General features: G+C 49.5%; 2 protein-coding genes across 2 annotated transcripts in view; both read right to left on the reverse strand.

Moving 5' to 3' along the window:
• Positions 1–1,954: 1,954 nt before the first annotated feature.
• On the reverse strand, positions 1,955–2,218 carry CTXN1 (cortexin 1). The gene has a single exon (XM_027844118.1). It carries the CDS (start codon positions 2,216–2,218, stop codon positions 1,955–1,957), a length of 264 nt encoding a protein of 87 aa, XP_027699919.1.
• Positions 2,219–5,371: 3,153 nt separating this feature from the next.
• TIMM44 (translocase of inner mitochondrial membrane 44) overlaps positions 5,372–23,666 on the reverse strand; it is a 43,307-nt gene continuing 25,012 nt past the window's right edge. The window contains exons 10-13 of the mRNA XM_027844187.1: positions 22,973–23,023; positions 16,471–16,560; positions 13,685–13,795; positions 5,372–6,482 (exon numbers count right to left, since the gene is read on the reverse strand). Coding sequence (XP_027699988.1) covers positions 6,363–6,482; positions 13,685–13,795; positions 16,471–16,560; positions 22,973–23,023 — 372 coding nt within the window. The 3' untranslated portion in view covers positions 5,372–6,362. The remainder of the gene's footprint in view (positions 6,483–13,684; positions 13,796–16,470; positions 16,561–22,972; positions 23,024–23,666) is intronic.

Genomic DNA, 23,666 nt, shown 5'->3' on the forward strand with positions numbered 1-23,666 from the left:
CTCTTTTTTTCCACCTCATCACAAAAAACACTCACACTCAGGACAGGATGATTTGTTATTTATTATTTGGGCCTGAGCTACAGCGGCTGCGGGTGTTGTCTCTGTCCGCTGTCCAGCTTTCCTCCCCTTCCCCTCTCCTATGTTTGGCTTGTCCTGGGTACGTCTGCTAGTTTTAGCTCAGGGGTGGTCTGGGTGAGCTGCTTTGGTTTTAGAGCCCAGCCAGGTGGGGTAGGGGCTCAGCACTTGTGGGAACTCGTTTATAAATCCTGCATGGTGGGGCAGGGGCGTTTGGGATAACTAGCCAGGCACCAGCCCTGGATGAAAAAAAAAAAACAACCCTACAGTAATCCAGGGGGGAAGAGGCCCCCACACCCTTCCTAAGCTTCTATGCTTTGGGGGTGGACAGACAGCAAAGCAACAGGAGGGATGTGTCAAGGATATCATATGGGCTTGGAAAAAGATCAGGTGGCCAAGAAGCTGGGGACGCCATTCTAGGTAGGGAAATGGTAGGAACAAAGGCACAGAGGTGGATAACAAAGTCAGCCTGTGGGGTCTGGGAGAGCAGAAGGCCCCTGATTGAGGGTTGGGAGACAGGCTTAGAGGTTACTACAGTCACATGAGGAGAGCGCAGGGGGACAGAGAGGGCAGGGTGGCCACGCCTGTATCAGCTCTCAGCAGACATTCCCTCCACCCTGGGGGAATGGGGGGGGGGGTTAGCTAATAAGGGTTTGGGGCTGACCTGCAGCTAGGTATAGCCTTGTCAAAGAAACCCACTACCAAGTCTAGTTTGAGCCAACTTCAATCATCTGCTGCCCTTCACACAGTAGGCATTTAAGGAGTGTTAAGACAGGTTCAATTGCAATGCCTTGCAGAGTCGTACTCCCCCCCACTGCCCTCACTGCCCTGACGAAGCCCCTCTGCTTAGGATCTCCTTGACCAGGAAGTCAACCATCAGAAAAGGAGGGAGGCTTCTGAGGTTAGGGAGAGGGGGCTGGGTTGAGCTAGTAAGCACGTAATAGGTGCTTACTAAATGCTTGTTGAATTGAGGGAGGGGCTAAAGTGCTGGGAGTGGAGGAGGGGGGATCTTGCTGAATTTCTCTTCAGTAACTAGGTTCTGCAGTCCCAGTCTGGGGGAAGGGCATCAGTCCTGAGTGCTCCAGGAGAGTGGCCAGCCAGCTGTCATGAGAGAGGGGAGGCCAGCAGGTCAAACAGGCAGAGGAAAAGGAGGAGGATGCAGCATCCAGAGCTTTGATTATCCATCATCAGGTAGCAGGCAGGGCAGGTGCAGGTGAGGGGGCAGATGAGCAGCCACCATCCTGGCCAGAGGAACTCCCCAAAGCACAGAAATGGGGGACCTGCCTCCCAGAGCTTGCTCACTCTAGTCCCTCCCTGATGGAAGTGGGTGGGGAGAATGGCCCACTCCGCTTGGAAAAGCATCACCTGCCAGACCTTAGGCCTGCTCATCTTGTGCCCTCAGGTGGGGGTCGGGGTGGAAGGGCAGAGTGGATGTGAGAGCTTAGGAGCAGGAGTCAGGATTAGGGGAAGCCTGGGCTTCTGGTCCCAGGGCAGGTCAGGCTGGAGGTGGATTCTGGGTTTGAGAAGGGAGGCCTAGACCAGGCTTTGGGTCAGGGGAATGGGATAGCCTTGAGCCTTGGGTCACAGGCCAGGCCAGGTGGGAATCAGGGCATCTGGATAAGGAGAAAAGCCTGAGGTTAGGCCAGATGAGGTAAAGTGGTGAGGGGTGAGTTTGGGGAGCTCTAGACCAAGCTGGGGTGCAAGAATGGAGGTGGTCCTGGGCCTTGGATTCTAGGCCAGTCCGGGGATGCCGTAGAGATACCAGGGTAGGGAGGAGAGAGGGCGGAATCTCAGGGCGAGGCAGGGGCAGGGGTAGGGGCAGGGGCAGGGGCACGGGCTGGGGCAGGGTGGGTAGGTGCGGGACCCCTCCGCTCTACCCTCACACCAACGCATAGTCGAACTGGCCCCTCTCTAGCGCCTCCTTGTGGTCGGTCCAGGACGAGGCAGGCATGCGGCTGTAGGGGTCCAGGAGGATGCGGACGCAGCGCACCATGAGCAGCACCAGGAACAGCAGCAGAAACAGAACAAAGGCGAAGACCGTGCGCTGCTCGGCGTCCAGCCCCGCGGACCCCCCGCTTCCCCCTGGCCCTGGAGCCCCTGCCGGGGACAGCGCCTCGTAGTCTGGAGTCCAGGCGGAGCTCATGGCTCCACTGGCAGCTCACATCGCCCGTCTGCCCGCCTCCCCCTCTGGGGCTACGACCCGGACCGGACTGGCACAGAGACCTGGGGAGAGGGAGAAGAGCCACAAATGGCTGCCACGCCCCCAGTGGCCCCCACCCCATCCCTGTCTCATTTCACCCCTTCCTCGTACCTTCCCCACCCCCCAACCCTCACTTAGTCCCCAACGCCACGGCTCCCTTAAACCTCCAGCCCGCTACGCATCCTACACACCCATCCCCGCCCCCATACTCCTAATCCCACCTCATTCTCACTCCGCTCCACAATCATACACCCTTTACCTCTGTCTCTCATGTCCTCGCTACCCTCCTTACGCCCCCAGGCCCCATCTCATCTCCCACCTCACCTCAATTGTACCATCCCAACCTAGTCCCGCCATCCCCCCAAACGCGTCCCATCACCTAATCCCTTGCTCCTTTACCCCGCCCAGCTACCCTCATCTAACCACACACCACATATCTCGGTGCTAGTCTGTACCCCGTAAGTCCAATTTTACCTCACCTCCTTCCAAACACCCCCAGTCCCTGGAACCTCAGCACCCTTTCCTATCACACCATTTCCATACTCCTCCCCTCCCCGCCCTCGTACACCCAATTTTATCACGGTTCCATCCCCCATCTATTCACCCTAACCACCTCCAGCCCCTTACCCCCTTACAGCACTTCAAACCCACGTCCCCACCCATCTCACCTCACCCATCCCGCGACCTCATCACATCCCACCCCACTCCACACCTATTTTCCTATTTTTAAACCCACCCACTCATCTCTTAACCTGCCCACGCCCGTGTACTCCCTTCCCTACCTCCCCCTCTGGCCCCCTACCCCAGCCCTCTGACTCGGTGCATATGAGGGATGAGACGAAGAACCTGGAGAGCCAGGCACTCCGGTCCTCATCTCGCCCCACACCACACCCTACACCCGCGCACCCCAGCCCCCAGCCATCTCCATCCCCATCCCCAGCCCAGCTCCAGTCCAGCCCCAGCCCAACCTCACCTACCTGGGGGCTGCTTCCCTTGCCTAGCCTGCCCCAGCTATCCCAGCCACCCTAGCCTGTGCCCACCCACCCGGGTGCCCAGAGGCCGTTGCCCGCCTCCTTCCTACCCACTCACCCTCCAGCCCACGTGCCCCCGAGTCTCTAAACCCTGTTCGGCCCAAGGTCGCCCCCTTGTCCCCTGCCCCTTCCGTGTCACCCCCGCAGCGCCCCTTCCTCGTCTGTGCTCGCCCCGCCCTTGCAGCCCCCTCCCCATCCGTGCTCGTCCCTAGCCCTGTTTTCCTGCCCGTGGCTCCTACAGCCCCACCTCTGCCCCCCCCAGCCCCCTCCCTCACCCAGGGCTGGGGGTGAGGGCGTCTCGGTGCGCTCCCTCAACCCCTCTCCTCTCCGCTCCTCCTCTTCGCTCTCCCCGCGTCTCGGTGCGCTCAACCCCGGCTCAGCTGGCCCTGCCTGCCCTGCCGGAGTAGACGGAGGAGGCGCAGCCCGAGCCGCCGCGGCTGTTCCCATGGCGACGGGGGCGGGGCCGCCGCCCAGAGCCCTGAGGAGCGGGGGAGGGGGCGGGGGGGAAGGGAGGGAGGGCTCCCCACCGCACAGCCCCTTAACTCTCTGCAGGCCGGGTAGCCTCCACACCAACCCTGTAGCCCTACTTGAACTTAGCTCTTCTCCTCGGGCACTCCCCCTGCGATACCTGCTGCGGTTTCCCGGAACAGTCCTGCTTCCCCCACCCTAATGCTGTAGATCCCAGCTACTCCCCCGACCAAGCCCCCTCCCCCGCTTCCACCGTTCCCAGCCATCTCTATCCGACCCACCACCCCATCCGCCTCCAGGCAAGCCCCACAGGCCCTAGCCTAGACTGATGGCGCAGTGAAGAGAGCGCTAGGCATTGAAATCAGAAAAGACCCGAGTTCAAAAATCTGACCACAGAACCTTCCTAGCTGTGTGACCCTGGGTAAGTCACGTCACTCCTTACCTGCCTCAGTTTCTTCAACTGCAAAATATCAGCACCTCCCTCCCGGGGTTGTTGGGAGGTTCAAACATTTGGACTTCTTTTTTAAAGCACTTAACAGTGGCTGGCACGTAGTAGGAGTTATATAAACGCTTATTCCTTTCCCTCCCCTTCTCCCTTTACATAATGAAGTGCATTATATCACTTGATCGGGGCATCAGGGAGCTCCTAAACACATCTTTAGCTCTAACATTCACTCCCTCTCCCGTCCTGCAGACCCCATCTCAATTCTACCCAGCACCAATGCCCACCTCATCCCAGATTCTGGAGGTGAGCAGAATGGGAATCCATAGAGATCTCACCCTACCCTCATCCCTTTTAACCCCACACTCACTCCTTACTCCCTAGCATAGGCCAGGCAGGGGCCCCAAAGGGACACGACTGGGGTCCCACCATCTCTTCCCTTTACTCAGGAACTAGGGAGGGGAGAGTGTTTGTTCGGCCAGGTCCGGAGCTGTGTCTTCTCTGTCAGCGTGTGCCCACACTTCACAATTGACATCTGGAACCTTTTGTGTCCAATAACTGAAATTATCTTCCCTGGAGAAGGAAGCACATTGGCTTGGCATGTAGGTTTACATATACGAAAACATGTTTCTCTGGGGAGGGTGATCCCCTCTGTGGCCTTCCCCTTCTGGACCCAAGGACATTCACACTGAACCCTGAACTTCTTCATATCCAGGAGAACCATACTCCCTGGGGGAGCAAAGGAAGCAAGGCCCCTTCTGTCCCTGGGTACAGGCCAGTGGCTTCCTCTCCAACCTGGGTCTAATCTGGCTCTCTACCCTTGGGGCTCAAGCAATCCCATCCAGGCACTAGATCATCCTCCTTAAGGCTGGCTGAGCCAGCCCAGCAGGGCAGGCCTGGCAGTCTCACTATGGCCTGGCCCACTGACCCCATTCCTTTCTCAGTAAGAAGCTGGCTCTGCTGTAGGGAGCTAGACAATGAGTCCCAAGCCTCCAGTTGCTGTCTGTCTCTCCAACCGCCTTCAAGTCCTGGGGAAGTCTGAGCAGCAAACTGCTTGTCCGATACACTCTACCCTTCCCTCCCTTCCCCCTTCCCCCTCCCTAGGTTGTGGCTGACTCACCTACCCTGACAGCCTAAGTAAAATCAGGAACCATATTTGTTATTCATTTTGGTATTTTATTATTTTCAAATCTTCAGGCAGCATGTACAGAAATGAAAGACATTCAGGTTTTGTTATTTTTAAAAATGCTCTAGAATGACTTGGCTGATCTGATGCCAGAGATGGAGGCACCTGGCAGGAAGTATACCCCTTCACCAGAGAAGAGGAGGGATAACTGAGGCCAGAGAGGGGAGGAGACAGCACCAGGCTCTGTCCCTCAAGGCCCCTCCAAGACAGGACAGGTTGCCAGGTCTAGAAGTTGTATGTGTGCAGGAGGTGGGGTGACAGTCTTTCCTTTCTAATCCTCTTCCTCCCCGTTGCATAGGACCAAGTGGGGCACAGCTGCTCCCCTCCACCTCCTTGTAGGGCCTTGTGCTTCACTCTTCCCTCGCCATCCCCAATATCCCCCTTCTCCCGAACTGCTTCAGCAAGCTTTGTGTTCAGGGACCTCAGTTCACTTTCGCTTTTTGCTTTTGGATGCCCGGCTCCTGGGCCTCTGCAGGACTTGTGGCACCCAATTTGGCTTCTCTCAGTTACTAACCAACCAGCCTGTGGGGAGAGGAAAGGACAGAGGGAGAAGGAAAGGTCTCTAGGCAGCAGGCCAAGGCAGAGATGCTCCCTGGATCCACCTATTGGGCCCAATGCAGGAAAGAGGGAGACAACAGTGTACCAGGCCTCAGGCTTCTTCTGCGACAGTCTTAACCTTATAAACCTGGGACCCTATGAGCTACCCTGCTCATATACCATGTCCCCAACACCACCCCTCTGAGGCAACTGCATTCCCCAAGGGGAACTTTCTCATGTCCTTATCTCATCCAGTCCCCAGTCTTCCCTCCCCCCCCTCCTTTCACACTGGATCCTGGAAAGGGGGGGTTACAAGTACCCTGCAGGAGCCAAATGGTCTTGCATCCTGAAGCTTCTGACAGTAGTGGGGCCCTTGCTGGGAGAACAACAAAGCACAGTCCAGCAGGTCCCCAACAGCTGTCTTCAGAGAATCTGCTCTGTGCTTGAGGCTGAAATGTCCAGCAGCCTCCAGGCTGCGTAAGGGTTGAGCTCAGTCTGGTCTCTACAGAGTGCCCACACGTACAGCATACGCAACACTTTATCCTGGAGGAAAAGAAAGCACATTCAGAACCGGAACCTCTCCCAGGAAGGATGAGCTCTGCACCAAGCACCTAACGTTCTGGGAGTTCTGCAGCTTCATATCCAAGTGGCAGGTGCTGTGGCAAGAACTAGTTCGTTTGAGTAGACCAGTGAAAATTCTACTGTTGTCAAAACCGAGCCCCCATGAGACCTGAAAGACTGTTGAGACAGATCTTGCAAACTGAAATTCTGAAACAGTCCAACTTGTAACCTAGTAGTAATCCCCTCTACTGCACTGTCTCTTTTTAAAAAAATACTTTTCCCTCAGTTACATGTAAAATTTTTTTTAACATTATTTTTTTTAAATTTCGAGTTCCAAATTCTCTCCCTCCTTCCTCCCCTCCCCTCCCTTCTCCCTAAGACATTAAGCAATCTGATACTGGTTATACATGTGTCTACAACATTCTCAACAAATGATCATCCAGTTTCCACTTAAACACCTCCAGTGATGGTAACTCATTCTACCTCTTCGTAGGACAGCCCTTCAAATACTCAGAGTGCCTGTTCTCCCTCACTAAGTTATTGCTTCTCAAGGTTAAATAGACCCAATTCCTGCAACTGATCCTTGCTATGGCCTGGGGAAACCCTCCCTCCTGGGATCAATGGAAGTGGTATCACCAGGTATGCAGAGGATACTAACTTCTCAAAGAGCATCCTGAAGAGAATAAAGTGGAGGAAGGTTTTGCCAGGTTGTGTGAGTGGGTGCAAGGGTGGCATGTGAGCATCAGCGTGGCCAAACTTGAAGTTGTGCATTTAGTGAAAATGATCCTAAGCGTGCTGGCGGGGCTCTGAGCTCTCAGAGTAATTAGGTTCTGCAGTCCCAGCAGCAATAAGCCCAAAGGCCAGCAAGTACAATGGGAACCCAGCTTACAAAATCCTCATCTGTCCACCAATGGGGAGGTCTAGTAATAGGACAGGAAACAGACAGACTGCCAGGAAGACAGGCGGGGCCCAGGAAGGAGAATCCAAAACCCCTCTACATTATTTAGGTTACAGAGAGGTTGAATGAACTCCATGAGGAGCACAAGGCTAACTCCCTGAAACTTGAAAGAAGAAGCCGAATCGCAGAACAGCAGAGCTGGAAGGAGTCTGGGATGCCGCCTAGCCCAACTCCTTCATTGTGGCACGTGAAAGGCCGAAAGGACATCCAGGGACATCCAACTTGTCACCAGGGGAACCCGGGCAAAAAAAAGCAAGCTCTCTTGTCAGCTTCACGCAGGCAGCGACAGAGCACCACTTGCGGGGGTGGGGAAGCTGCGGCCCCGAAGCCACACGTGGCCCTCCTGGGCCTCAGGTGCAGCCCTCTGACTGAATCCAAACTTCACAGAGCAAATCCCCTCAGTAAAACTCAGACTCAGTCAAAAGGCTGCAGCCAAGGACCCGACAGGTTCCCCACCCCTGGTTAGACTAACTCATGATCTACAATTCCATAAGGGACTAGAAAAAATATGTTTGGGATCATTGTAGAGCACAGCCATAGTGCTACCCAAACCATCCTCCTGCTTTCCTACCAGAGCTAGACCCCAAGGCTGCACTCACACCACCCCTCTGATGCCAGATGGAATCTTTGTGCTCCCAATGTAGAGCTATTAGCGATTTATCGTATATAACTTACATTTGACTTTCATGTCCCAGCCAAGGCCCAGTAAATGAATGAGTTTGCTGTTGTCTTGAATCACAGATCTAAGAGCTGGAAGGGAGCTCAGTTGCCATTTTACAAATGAAGAAACTGAGGATCAGGAGGCTAAATGGCACATCCATTCCTTTGTTCTATCTATCTCCAGGTACTAGAATGCTCTCCTCAGTTACTCCGCCTGGGCACACAGGTGGCCAGCCAGCAGACTCCCAAGAAGAAACAGATAGCCTGTGGGGCTACAGACTGTCATATGCCCCAGTCAAGAAAACTGAGAAATTGGACGTTCAACCAGTATTACTACAGCAAGGAGTGGCAGTGAGAGTCAATCCTGCTGTGTCCAACCTGACAAGGCTTGGTCCTTTCAGGTGCTGTCTGGTTTTGAGGGAGACAAGATGCTGGCTGCAGTCTCATGCAGTCAGTGTTCCAGCCACACTAGCCTCCCTGCTGGCCCCTCTCAGAGGATACTCCATGCCCTGCGTCCATGTCTTTTAATATGCCAACCCCCCAGCACTGCTTCTTGGAAGCCCCACTTCCACATGAGGCCTCTCCTGATCCCGTCTCTTCATCATTCTCTGTCCAAGAGTCTGTGTTTATTTATCTATGCACATGTTGGTGTCATCCTTACTACTATGGAACCTCCGAGGGCAGAGGCTGTTTCCTTTTTTGTCTCTGTATCCCCTGCACCTGGATTAACGTCTGCTGAAAGGAAATGAATTTCTGGTCAGTTCTTCGAGGACTATGGTTTAGGGGACATCGTCTCAGGTGCTCAACATACAAATCAGGCAAAACATCCTGAAACAAAGACTTCTGGGTTCCCAAGATGTTGAGGGAGGATGGAGGAGACACTCACTTTGTTCAGTAAGTGCCCACGGCTATGGCCTCTCTGTGCTCAGGACCCTCCTTCTATACAAAGAGGGTGTTCAGCAAGGAACCCAAGGGTCCCCGAGATCTGACATACCGTAGTTCTTAGAGTCTAGGAGATGAGCCTGGAGAATGGCACAGTTCTGTAAAACAGCATCTCTGGGGACAGAATTCTAGGAGTTCAGAATGGTGGGGGCAGACACCAGCAGAAAGAGCCAGAGAAAAGCCCCCCTTCAGGCAGCTGCTCCCTCTCAAGGCCTCCCGGCTCTGCACAATCTCCCACCTTGCCTGGCTTCCAGGCCACCACTTTCTTTTTCCTCACATCCTCCCAGCACCTCTCAAGTGTGGCCCTAAAGACAGGGTAGGTTCTCTCCTCTTCCCTCTGCCTCTCGGCAGGCATCAGACAACAGTGCAACCAGCCCCTGACACAGTCTATCTCCTAGAATGACCTCACAATGCCTTCCCCATATGAGGCTGTTCCAAGAACGGTACCAGCCTCTACAACTGGACATTCCGAGCTCTCAGAAGACATAGCAATGTCAGAAGGCTGCTAGTTGGGCCAGTGGATATGGAGTCAGGGAAACCGAGTCTAAATCCTGCCTCAGACATTACTATTTGACCTTGAACAAGTCACTTAATTCTTCCCTGTCTCAGTTTCCTCACCTGCAAAAAATGGGAATAATAGCACCCACCTCTCAGGGTTACTGTAAAGATTAAATGGTATTTGTATAGTACTTTGGATGTCTTAAAGCGCTATATAAATGCTAATTATCATTATCATATCGTTATTATTAGAAAGTGGGAGTATGGTATAGTAGAAAGGCCAGAGAAGTGGCAATCAAAAGGTCTGGGTTCTAGTCCTGACTCAGTCATAGTCTAAGTGGTTAAGTTCACATTTCAGGCAAGGGGGAGACTAAACCTTCTAATTTATCCTTTCTGAGTCTGGATTTCTTTACCTGTAAAATGGAGATAATAGTCCCTTCCTGTCCTACCTCCCTCACAGAGCTATTGTTTGAAGCAAATGAGAAGGTACGTCAAGGGCTGGAGTAGCCAGGAATTTTTTCATTACATATTTGATAAAAGTCTGCCACCCAAAATTCATAAGGAATTGACAGATTTTAAGACTAAGAGCCACAGATAAGTGATCAAAGTATGTGAAAAGTTTTCAAAAAGAAATACAATCAATAATCATTTGGAAAATTTCAGTATTACTAACAATCAGAGAAATACAAATTAAAACAACTCTGAAATACAAACTTAAAGCTTTCAAATGAGGGAAGAAAGGGATGATCAGCGCTGGAGGGACTATAGGGTAGGTGACAAGTATGCTAAATTCACTGCACATGGAACTGTGTATTGGCTTAACAATTCTGGAAAACAATTTGGAGTTACCTGGAAAAGTTATTTGTTCCCTTTGACCTAGAGATCTCAGGATCCAGTTTATTTCCCAAGGAAGTTACTGACAGCAAAGTTCAACAAGCCCACCAATTGAAGCCTAATATGTGATCACAAAGACTGAGGAAGTACAGACTGTAGGGGCAGCTAGGTGGTGCAGTGGATAAAGCGCTGGCTCTGAAGTCAGGAGGACCCGAGTTCAAATCCGGCCTCAGACCAAACACTTGACACTTACTAGCTGTGTGACCCTGGGCAAGTCACTTAACCCCAACTGCCTAAAAAAGAAAAAAAAAGAAAAGAAAAAAAAGGAAGTACAGACGGTGGCAAATGAATGTAATGGACTATACTGAATGAATATGAAGAATGAAGAAAAACTAGGCAAGACGGGTACGAATAGTAAGAAGGTAAAGAAGGCAAAGCAGAAAGAAAAAGACAAAAACTATGACAAAAGAAAGAAAAATACAAGTCAATAAAACTCGACCACAGCACAACTGACTGGACCATCAAAGATGATGTCCACATACATCTTTTGTAAACTAAAAAAATAGAAGGTGACAAGTACTATTAGTACCAAACATTCTACCGGGTGCTTTTGCTAAACTGTTTTCAGGAAATGTGCTTACAGGGGGCTGAAGAGGGATAGGCTGAGCATTTGTTGGGAAGTGTCTGTTGAGACCAAATGTATTGATGGATTAAAAAAAAAAAAAAGCCAAGGTAGCTGCCAAAGCTGCCTCTGACATCCCTTGGGAAATATGCCAAGCTCCTGAATAAAAGCCCTCGATGATGAGAGGCCAACTGACTGCAGGAGCACAGAGAGGGGAGAAGGGGAGCCAGCTGTCTCAAAGCTAATGTCGGGTAAGGGGCAACAGCCACCAATCCGCAGGTGCCTGCCGGTACTAAAACCTTCACTGCTCATGAAACAGAGGGCCAGCCAACCACCCTGCTACTTTTGTGACTGTGTCTCATTTTCCTCATTGGACTGGGTGAACTGTAAACAATTTTGTACCCCTAAATTTTAGGTCTTCTTTGCCCTACTCTTGGCCTCTGCCTTGGTTCATCTCCAGGTCTTTCTCTACCCACCTCTACGTCTTTGTCTTCCAGCTGCTGTAACTAGAAAGAACCAAGACCAGAACCGGGCCCTTCTTCAACAGGCCTAACACTGGCATGGATCACTAACCCTGGGTTTAAGTCCCAGGTCTAACACTGAGTCAGTGAGGTTGGTGAGGCCAGTTCTCGCACCATTCTATCAGCCTCCGTTTCATCTTTTGTAAAATGAGAAGGTGGTCCCTTCCAGCTCTAAAATTCCATAGCTCTATGATTTATATATTTTCTAGGGAATGCATTTCAGTTTGCTACAGTTAAGTATTCATTACATTTCTCAAGCACTTTGAGGTAATACTCCAAATATTATCGCCATTTTACAGAAGAGGAAATTGAGGGTGTTGGCCTAGATGGCCCCTGAACCCCTCCTCTACTCTACATCTAGGACCCCTTAATCACAGAGCTACTACTGAATATCTGAACTAGGATAATGGATCTGCTATGTGACTCCCAGCCTCAAGCACAGCGCTTCTGGTCTGCGACCAGCAACGGCCTCGCTGACCCCCTTATTCGGCAATGGGTGGCCACAGCGGAGCTCACTCTGAAAACTGAAAGAGAAACATGGAGTTCACGGAAGCAGGACAGGACTCATGTCCTTCTAGAGCTCTTCTAGGTACCAAGGCCTGAATATAATCTCTGCTGCCTAAGAGCGGACTGAACTACTCTGAGCTTTATCTGACTCACCAGCTACTGGGAACCAAACAATTCCATTTCGGTTTCGCTGCGAACATCATGAAGTAAGAGGTCAAGGGATAAAGAAAATTGATGGAGCCTGATACCAGGCTATATGGGCAGAGATCCTCAGATGCCAGTGCTGAGCTAACTCACGATGAGGTGCCGTTTTATATAGATGACATTTTGTCACAGAATGCAAGGAAGGCCTTGGGACAGACAGCTCCAGGCTGAGGCCCAGGGCCTGACCTGTAAGGGATGAGACCAGAGGGTGGCCCTTTACTCAAAACAGCTACTATTCAGCTGGATCATTCTCCCCACCATTCCTGAGATGGCATGAGCCTCTGCATCTTGGGAATTAGGCAACTGAGACATACAGTTAGGGATGGAAGGATAGGCAAGAAGAGGAACGAAACCCCATCCAAGCCCCTGATGAAGCTACAAGCAAACCAGAAGTAGAAAATCCAATCCCCAAGTCACTAAGTTCTCAGTTGGATGGAAACCAAGGTGCTGATGAGGGCTTCTGTGAAGCCCAAGCTGGTGTGCTTCCAAGCCACCTTCCCTGGGCTGCCCTTATCCCCCAAACCATATTTCCTACGGTCCAAGACAAAGGCAGAGGCCTTCTAAGAAAAACAATTGGATCATTTTCCCAGAGGTGAAAAACCTAAAGGGAAACTTCATATGGTTCTGACATGGTAAAAAGGAACTATTTCCAAAAGTCATCAAATAGGGGAGCTCCAACCGCATCAGGTGGGGTCTGGGGCGGTTCTAAAGGAGAACTCGGGTCATTAAAACATGGTCGGGCATTAGTGACGATGTATCTTCTCTGGAAGTTAGAAAAACATAACCAGTGTTTATTGTGGAAAAGTGAAATAGAATCTAAACAGGAGTCCAGGGAGCAGACTAGCTAACTCTTCCTCTTTAACAGATTGTTAAGATCCCCCTTGTGTTTTTCATGAGGCAGCTGATGGAGAGCAGCTCTCAAAACATTGGAGGCAGCCCCTTTCCTCAAGGTCAGCCTCCCTGCTGAAGCTAGGGCCGAACCTATCAGGAGGCTGTGGGGACAGAGGAGGTTCTCAAGAAAGAGGTGCTGAGTGAGTGAATGGGACATCTGTCCCGAGAGGGCACACCAGAATGTTGCTCATTCTTCCTATACCTGGCTTAGCTGCACCGGAACAAGTGAGGGGCCGTGGAGCAATAAGGCCACAGAGTAGCCAGTCCTCCCTGGCTACCAATGACACATCCAGTCAATCATCCATGAAGACTTGTTGATCCAATCTGAAAACCAGATGGGCCACTACTGCCAAAGAGCTATGCTAGAGTCAGGCTTGGGCACTAGGAGATCACTAGAGCCTATATGGATTCATTAGCAGGGGGGGCCTGGATTTGGGAAATCAGGAGATCTGGGGTCCACTGCCAGATCTGTGGGCCTCAGTTTCCTCATATGAACAATACCATGAGCCCCTTTCAGTTCTGACGTCCTTCCTATGCCTTTACTTACTGGGTCTCCTTCTACCACCTCCCCGTTGGGGTTCCTGATCACCATCACTAGCTGTGCCTGGAACGTGATGATTAGTACCGGTCCTTGTTCCATCATCTTCCCCATCGCCAGCTGCAGGGAAGGCAAACCAAAGAAAAAAACATAAGACCTACAGCTTTTGTAGTGATGAGAAATGTCTACCCTTGCTGCCACAGGAAGTGACAGCAGTGGGAAAATGAGGCAGTCCTTCTTGTCTCCTGCTCAGCTGCAAGGATCTGTTAAAGGATCACACAAACAGCCTGCCCCTTGACCAGCCTTCGCACAAAGCCAGACTGCATTTCCCTCATCATCAGAAAGCTTCTGGTAATGCTGCCATGATGCTCTTTACCAGGGACTTCCAGACTCCCTTTTTTACATACTTCACAGTGACAACCTACAAAAACACTACATCACTCCTTGGTGGCTCAGCAGGTTTTGTTCTGCAAAGCCCTCCCCATTAATCTTTCTTATCTTGAGCTTCAGAACACCTCTCTCAGCAAATTCCTTCCTGGCATCCACAACCCCCAACTCCACCCTCTGTCTGAGCTCTGAAGCAGCCAGCACAAGCTCTCAGTCTTGGCTGACAGGCTCAGGGACAGGACATAGCTCTGAGCCCAGCTCACACATTGGGGGAGATTGGGAAGAGGGCATCCCTATGTGACTGGCTCTGTCGCCCCATTCAGTCACAGGAGAATGTTCCTGGGTTTCACATGATGCCTCCACCCCAGGCCCACCTCTCAGTCTCCTGTTGCAGGCCCCAAGGTCAATGACTGCCAGGCCTTTCTAATCACCATTCATTATACTGGATTTTCTGAGAGACCTTGGAGAAGTTCCCTCAATTCCTGCAGTTAAAGGGTTAATGAGAATGACTGAATTTTCTAGCACGTTCTAGGGAGGTCTGGTCACTACCTGCAAGCCATTTTTCAGTGCTCTGCCTGCAGGCTCCATGCCCTGTAAGAAGAGTCAGAGATCAGTGTCCTGAGGCACTCCATGCCCTGTGACCTTAGAACTAGTCCAGCACCTAGAGGCTCTGGGTCCTGGACGCCTAAGGCCTGAACTTGGCTCAGGGCAAATATATGCAGGGTCTACAATCTTTAGAAATTAAAAAAAAAATTATCCAAAGCTCCTGATGCTGCCAGAAAGAGTCCAAGAACACTATCCCAAACCCCTTTAGAACAGGTGTTCTCAGCCCGGGGTTATCCAAGAATTGGACAGAATATTTGAAATAGAACTGGCTTCATTTGTAATTTTATTTTATGCATTTAAAAACACTATTATGAGAAGAGGTCCACAGGCTTCACTAGACTCATTTTGGTTCAGGAACCAAAAATGATTAAGGACCCCTGCTTCAAAAGGAAACTTAGGGCTCAGTAACCAGTGACTCAGTGACTCCAGTTCTGGAGAGAAAATGAACAGGTTTCTCTCCAGGGTCTTAGGTGCCAAGATCCAGCTGAGCTCAAGCCTGTGTGAGGAGGGGACACAGGCAGGCTTGGCCCTCCCTGCTCAGGTTGACTGATTTTAAAGTGTTTCCTCTTACACCAAGCAGCAGGTATCGCTACCTGGGCGACACGATGCTTGCCCTGTTCCTGATCCAAAAAAGAGATCTCACCATTGCCAGCCCCATTTCAAGCATTGTCCTCCTCCCAGCGGCTCATGACAAACCCAGAAGGAGAGGGGACAGATGCAGTTGCCCTCATTTCAACTGATGTGTGGGGCCCAAGAGAATGGACACAAAACCCTGAGCTACACCTGTCAGTTCTGAGTTTGTAAATCCTGGCTGCCTGCCACAGGAAAAGCCAGTAGCAGGACGGTCACAACTACTCCGGGTGGGCAAAGAATAGATCGTAATGTCTCAATGGGCCTCCTCCCCTGGGCCAGACTTGCCAGGTGGAACCAGGTCTCCGAGGAGCCACGACGCTCGAGAGGATACTTCCTTCTTATAAGAAATGGGCCCAGACACTCCTTGCCTAGCAGCTGTTGTTCCGAAAGCCAAGCTATTCCTCTTTACAATGCCGAGATCAAGTTTACTGGTTTAAGGGCTCCTTTGGGAACAAAGGCTGAAGCTGCAATCATTTCAGAAGTCCTAAAATATACAAGCCCATGCTAAGCTGGGGGTGGAGAGTGTGAGGTACCAGGTAGGAATTGGAGCCATAGGGTCGTAGAGGGGGAAGGGACCTCTGAGGGCATCTAATCCAACGCACACCTAAGCAAGAATCCTCTCTGTGACTTCCCTTTACAACTTAGTCTAGAACTCTGTACTTCCCAAAGCAGTTAATTCAACACTGAGCGGCTAATTTCTTGGCAACTTTTCCTTACATTGATCCCAAATATGGTTCTGTGCAACACCGACTCACTGCTCGCATTTCAGAGACACGGGGTTAGGTCCTAGCTAGGCCAGTAACTTATTTCATGACTGAGGGCAAGTCATAGCCCTTCTTCCAGGCCTCATCCCACTCATCTGTAAGACAAGGGGCCTGTCCTAGACCAGCTGTTCTTAACCGTTTCTGTTTCACAGACCCTTTAGGAAGTCTGATGAAATCTATGGAACCCCTTCTCAGATGTCTAAAATGCATAAAGTAAAATACAGAGGACCACAAAGAAAGGCAATTACACTGAAATAGTTATCAAAATATTAAAAAAACAAAACCAAAAACAAGTTCACAGATCCCAGGTGAAGATCCCCTGGGCTAGGAGATCTCAAAGGTCCATTAGAGTCCTATGAGTCTAGCTGACTTCTGTATAGCAAGGAGAAAACCTAAGGGACTTACATCAACATTGCTAATGTCCAGAATCTTGGAATGGAACTGCAGGCCCATGGATTTTGCCTGGTGGATGGGATGAGCTACTTGATTGTACGTCTGCAAGAAAGAAGACACAAGTAAGACAGAAGCAGGGTCACCATCATTTCAAAAAAGTGGACATGGGAGGAAGGCACCAATATTTCAGTGGGGTTTGGGGGAGGCATGTGGGAGAGGGAGGCAGACTGCAGTGAAGCAAACCCTGTAACAGCCTGGAGAAAAGATCAAATGAATTCAATTAGACTAAAAATGGTAAAAGTTGTTTCTTTGTTCTCCATCTTAACCTCAAACCTGTGGCAGCTCATTTGCTCTGACAGCCCCCAGAGTGGCCTGATTGGGGTCTAGACAGGAGTCTGAGTTCTGAAGGCAGCTGCTGGCAGTGAGAACAAGAATGTGCTACATGTATTTTTCTCTAACTAGAATTCAGTCTTATGAGAAACAAGAGCTCATCTTACATGTTACTTTTAAAACTTCCTCTCAGTAGCCTCCATCCTACCAATAGGTTCACTGGCACAGTCATCTTCTCTCATTTTAACAAAGATATTCAGCCATCTTAGCCAACCCCAAGCCTCTCACACAAAGCATCTTGTATTAGTCACAATGCAGAGGAGGGCTTCAAAGGTCTGACATCTCCTCCTGTTTTCCCCCACTGTTTATGAGATGAGCACAGCGCAAAATTAGCCAGAACAGATTTGAAGTTGCTTAATCCGAAGAAGCAGAGAACCAAGGCTGGGTAGGATGAGACACAGGGGAAGAGGAGAAGAGCAAATTCTGAGGGGATAAGGCTAAATCAGGAAGCTTGAAGATTGAGGGCATGGGTCATGCTGTAACACATCAAAGAACTACAGGGAGATTACTGATGATATATCTTGGGGGAAGAGGTAGGAACTAAAGTTCCCCTGATTTCCCTCTATTGGGCCTAGAGTCAGGAAAACCTGGGTTCAAATCTGGCCTCAGATACTTTCTAGCACAGACCTTGGAGAAGTCACTTCACCTCTGCCTCAGTTTCCTTATTTGAAATTTGATATTAATGGCACCTAACTCCCAGGGTTGTTGTGAGGATCAAATGAGATAATAATTGTAAAGCTTTTAGCAGCGTCTGGCACATTGCTGTTGTTCAGTCCTGTCTGACTCTGTGACCCCACTGGGGGTTTTCTTGGCAAAGATACTGGAATGGTTTGTCATTTCCTTCTCCAGCTCATTTTACAGATGAGGAACTGAGGCAAACAGGGTTAAGTGACTTGCCCAGGGTCACACAGCCAGTAAGTGTCTGAGTACAGATTTCAACTCAGGAAGATGAATTTTCCTGACTTCAGACCTGGAACTCCATCCACTGTGCTGTCTATCTGCCCACCTAGCACACAGTAAACACTATATAAATGTTAGTTATTATTATTATTGCTACTAGGCTATCCCATACAGTACACCCCCACCCCTACCCTTTCCTATGCTGCCCCTGCAATCGGGCAATGAAGACAACCTCATTAAACCCCCTTTTTCACAGGGGAATTATTTGATATCAATTTATATGTAGTTTTATGGATTTTGAGTCAACTACGTAATCACTCTGCAACTAGGGAGGTGACTAAGTTTAGTTTATTAAACTAACCTCTCAGTATTCTGAGAACACTGACACAGAATAATGGGATGGACTTTTGGCCTGGGTAGGCAGATCAGACTCACAGATCTTGTGCATCAGGACCCAGGCGTACTTGAGTCTTGTCCTTTACGGCACTGTCCCTTTCTTTATTTCTGCATATCCCTCCTTCCTGAGTTTCCTTGCCTTCACTCAAGTCCTAATAAGCTGGACCAGCTTTGACCAGGGTCTTGAGGACACATGAAGTCTGCTGTCTGAGGACCAACCACGCTAAGAACACAGTGCCAGGTTGGCAACAAGGGGATGAATTCACAGCCACAGCAGCTTCACAAAGAGGGTCAAGGAAGAAGAATGGCTGGATGCTAGTCACAGAACATGACCGGTACAGGAAGGCCCCCTGCTGGTTGTATCTGGTGATGACACCCACAGATCAGATACGTGGAGCTGCAGAAACCCAGTGAGAGCAGGGCTCTTTCCTCTGTGGTGTTTTGTTTCGCCTGTTGTAAAGATCCTCTCTCCTGCCAGGGGCATCTGCCCAGGAAACAAAGACACCTCGATGGTGAGGCACCATGAGGGCAGAAGAAGAACAGCTTTCACAAAACTAGTCTAGACCCAGAGAGAGACACATGCCCACCTGCTTCTTCCCCCCTCACCAGCACGTATCTGTTCCACACATGGTACTGAGTACCAGAGACAGAAGGGCCTAGTCCCTGCCCACAAGGGCTTACATTCCACAAGAGGGACAGCTTACTGATTAGCTGAATGACAGGGTCAAATCTGTCAGGAGGACAGTCACCCTGGCAGCCCCAAGGAGAGATTGGAGAGGGGAGAGATGGTGAGGATGGAAGATCACTTAGGTGCCTGTCACAACAGTCCGGGTACAGGTGAGAGGTGATGTAAGGGGATGTTTGTGAGCAGTGAGAAGTGGGAAAGAAAAGAGAGCTGATGGAGGCAGAAATGACAGGATTTGGCAGCTGCTGGGCAAAAATGAGGAGTCAATGGGTCGCTGATGTTACAGCCCTGAGAGACTGAAAAATGGTTGTGCTCTCAAGAGAAATAAGCAAATTCAAAGAGGAAAGCTGGGAAAGAGAACAAGCTCTGCTCTGGACTGATGAATCTGAGCCACTTGAAATGTCCAAGAAGGATCAGGAGGTAGAAAGAGGATGATGATACAGCAGAAGACAGTGAAGAGTGGTTACAGAGGTGTGAGGACCAAGAAAGAGTGACCCAGAAGCTGAGGGAAGAGAGTGTGAGGAGGAGGGAGGGGTGACAGTGTCAAGGGCTAAAGAGAGGTTGAAAAGGATGAGGCCTGATGTCTTCAGGAACCTGGGAGAGAGAAGTTTCAGTTGCTAAACGGACAAGTGAGAGGAGATAACCAGACTGCTTTTTCCAGGAGTCTGTGAGCATTCTCTGATGAAAGCAATGCTAAAGACCCCTCTGCCCTCAAACATCTGAGAACGCTGGAATGGAGCACAGATTTGCTAAAAGAAAAACACCTATTTGCCCCTTACCACATATGCCAGTTCCTTTTCCTCAGACTACGGACATGCTCATTTGATTTAGTCATCCCCAAAGCTATCAACCTATGTCTTGCCTCCCTTTCACAATCTAAATCCTAGAGCTGTCTACAGTTGCTACCTCCATTTCCTCTCTTCTCTCTCGTAACCTGGAAGCATTCTTCAAGGTGACCGATGATCTCCACCACTAAGTCACAGCAGTTTGTGACACTGCTGAACACCTAGGTCTCCATGACACTATTCTCTCCTGGTTTTCCTCCCACTTGTCTGTTGGCCCTTCTAAGTTTCATTTCCTTAATTACCACGCTTTTCCCCAGCCATGACACCTAAATCTGTGTGTCTAATCCTAATTTCTTTACTGAACTCCAATTCCACAATGCTACCTGCTAAACCTCTCCACTTGCATATCACCCAAGTACCTTAAATTCACCTTGCCCAAAACAGAACTCATTTCCACTCCAGAATCTATCCCCCCTCCCAACTTCCCCATTTTTGTTGAGAATGCTACCATTTTTCAGTCACTCAGTCTCACCTCTGACTCTTCCCTCTCCTTATCTTGTTGATGCTATCTCCCCACAATCAGCCTCTACTCTAATTAATGTCCTCACTGCCTCCTCACCAGGCTGGACTACTGAAACAGCCTCTGAATTGGTCTCTGCTTCTATGGTCCCTTATACCTAATCCATCCTCTACAACTGTCATATTTAAAAAATATAGATCTGTCCTTGTCACTCTCAACTCAAATTCTTTGTTTGTTTTTGGTGAGGCAATCGGGGTTAAGTAACTTGCCCGGGGTCACACAACTAGTAAGTTTGAAGTGTCTGAGGCTACATTTGAATTCAGGTCCTTCTAACTCAAAGGCTGGAGCTCTATCTACTGTATCACCTAGCTGCCCCTTCAACTCAAAATTCTTTGGTGGCTCCCTATCACTTCTGGGACAAAATACAAAAATCATTTCAAGTTCTCCACACTCTGACTCTCACCTACTTTCCAAAGTTCATTTCATATTATTCCCTCCACACACTTTCCATTCCAATCAAACTTGCCTGTTTGATGCTGCCCTTTTACAACCTGAATCTCACAGAATTTCAGAGTGGAAAGGGCACTGGGCCTTAGTCCAGTCCATCCCTCGAAAGAATCCCCACTAAACAGAGATGATAACCTCAGGCCTTGGCACAGCACCTTGCCCACATGTGGGCTATGTGTCCTCCTCACCTCTACCTGTCTCTTGGAATTTTGAGCTTCTTCCACGTCTCAGCTAAGGTAACAAGTCCAACACATAAGGCATGTGCTGATCCCCTCAGCCGGCACTGCTCTCTCCCTCTTGAAATTATTTTACATTACTTTTTAAAAACATTCTGTGTTTATTTATCCATGTGCCCATCATATCCACCAATAGAACATGAGCATCTTAGAAGGCTGTGCTAGCAGGATGTAAGATCTGTCAGTTCTGAACAAGCGGGACATGTGATGCTGCTGTCTGAGGACAACCCAGCTCAGAAGAGTGAGGAAGGTCCCCAGGGTATCACCTACAAAGACTCAGAGGGGCTTGTCCACACTAACACGCCACGCATCCTGAAGCAGTCACCCCTTTTCTGCTTCAGGCATGCAGGTTCTCTCCTGAGTAGCCTCAGCTGATGGTGATGGGTCTGTCTGCCCTTCACTGGGCTGGTCCTCTGGCACACAGCTCATTGCCATGTCAATATTCAAAGTCCTTCTGCCTTCCTAGGTTGTTTCATATTAAGTTCCATGAAGGCAAGGGCTATATTTTTACCTAAAATTTGTACCTCCACCAGTGCTGGGAACACAGCTTCATATACCAATACAGCTTAATGTTTATTACATGTAAATTAAACCATCCACTCAACAAAGAGAACGCTACCTGACAACTGTCCAGAACACATGCGCAGTTGGAAAGGCAGCATCAACAAATCAGTCCTTCACTATACTTAATGTGGAGTGGCACTGAGCAGATGGACAACATACTGGGCCCAGAACCGAAGGGGAGAAAGAGGAATTGCTTGCATCTGAGAAACTGCATGGTCTTTTTAATTACCTCAATTTGGTTTATGACCCCAAATCAAGTTGTTTTAATAACAGTATTTTCCTGGTGATGCTACACAGCTATCAATTCTGGAAAACTCCATTATTCAAGGAGTCAAAACATTGGGTGATGTAAAAGGCAATCTTGAGAAGGCTGCAGTGGGCCCAAGGAGGACACAGCATACTGCTGACTTGAGGAAGTTTCACAGTCGAGGAAACAGGATTGGAAAAGCTGGTTCAGTTACTAAGTAAAAGCAAGGGGTAACAGATGGTCAGCAGAAGGGCTTCCAGGGGTGGGGAACCTGCAGCCTTAAGGCCACATGGGGCCCTCTAGGTCTTCAAGTGCGGCCCTTTGACTGAATCCAAACTTCACAGAACAAATCCACTTAATAAATGGACTAGTGCTCACGGAATCTGGGTAGATATTCTATGGAGAATTTATGGCAGAAAACAGCTTCCCAGAGGATAAGGCATGGGTGGGTTAGAGAATCTGTGGGGCGAAAGGGTGAGCCACTCCAAAAGTTGCAGGTCTGTGGAAGCCTTGTAGATAGCACTGCAGGAAAAATAGAAATGACAGCTCTTTTTCTCAAAGAGAAAAACTGTAAATGAGTTATTATTGTGACTGTTTTGTTAGAATTTGTAATTTTGTTAAAATGCAAATAGTTTGGAGGTCAAGGTTTTATTTGGTATTTGATGACCCATTTTGCCTCTGATCTCTGGTATTTGATGGGATGTTGTAGTTTGTTAGTACTTTCGTAAAACCTGAGAAAGCTGAAGGCCACAGATCATATGGCTGGGTGGCATTCTGGTGGCCAGCAGTGACAGCCCTAAGCAGTGCTCACCTATCCTCTGTTTGCAGATCGCTCATGAAAGGGAGGTCTGCTCCATTGCTCCATTTGGCTCCCTTTCTTTGAAAGCTCAGATAATTGGGAAATCCTCCTTACAGTGAGCTGTTAATCTGCTTCTGTACTTCTCTCTGCTGCTCCCAATCCCAGTACCCTCTGGGCCCATGGTAAGCCAGTTAATTAGTCCCTTTGTCCTCATCTACAGCCCTCCAAATTCCTGAAGGCAGATCTCACATCTACCCTAAGCCTTGCACCCTCAAGTTTCTTCACCTGATCCATCACAGGGCCTGCTTGCTGGCTTGGCAGCCCTCCCCTGGACAGGCTCCATCCTGTTCATGTTTTCCCTTGTAGTGGACACTAAAATTCTCTTAATGCAACCTAAGATCCCCAACCAACTAGTAGTTCTTCACATTTATTTAATTTTCCAAAATGTTCTATAAAGTCTAGAAATCAAAAATGTGAAAACTTACTGCTTCATAGCACCAGTCTTTGAGGATATCCAGCTCTCCAGTAATCATGGCCTAAAAAAGAAAATGAAAAGTGTGGGCTGGAAAAGGAGACTTTTGGGGAAGTAAGCCTGCAGGAAGCAGCTGCTTGAGCACAAGCTTTAACAACAGCGCTGTCACTGCTGCCTTCCCCAGCAATCGGAGCCTCAGCTGAGCGTCTGGGGTCCTTGCGCAGCTGTTAAAATGCCAGGGAGAGCTTTTGGGCAGGAAGCACTTAAGAGCTGGATGGGGAACAAAGAGGACTGGTGTCAGCGGCTACAGTTCAAGTATGAAGCTGTTCTCCCCAGGCTCCTGTGTCACCAAAACCTAGTCCACCCCTCCTTACCCTCAGTTGTGGCTTTCACAAAAGCTAGATATGGGGATACCTCAATAACAAACCCCTTTCTTACAAAGCTCAAGCAAGGTCTGCCACGGTGTGAAGCCACTGGGGGAAGTTTTGGCCTTCTCATCGAAGGGTCACACAGTAAATGAATCTACAATCCCTAGACATCTGAGAGTAGGAAAGTTGCAGACAAAGTTGTGTCTCTGTCTAATTTCTGTGGGTGGTACTGGGCAAGGTATTATCCCAAGAGAACCTTGACAGATAGACAAACAGAGAAACAGAACACACACACACACACACACACACACACACACACACACACACACACACACACAC

This window comes from Vombatus ursinus, unplaced genomic scaffold, assembly GCF_900497805.2.
Source record: "Vombatus ursinus unplaced genomic scaffold, bare-nosed wombat genome assembly UNPS02014935.1, whole genome shotgun sequence".
NCBI classification, from domain to species: domain Eukaryota; kingdom Metazoa; phylum Chordata; class Mammalia; order Diprotodontia; family Vombatidae; genus Vombatus; species Vombatus ursinus.

Excerpts from the sequence above, each read along its gene's own strand:
- CTXN1 (XM_027844118.1), bottom strand. The coding sequence starts at position 2,218 with ATGAGCTCCGCCTGGACTCCAGACTACGAGGCGCTGTCCCCGGCAGGG.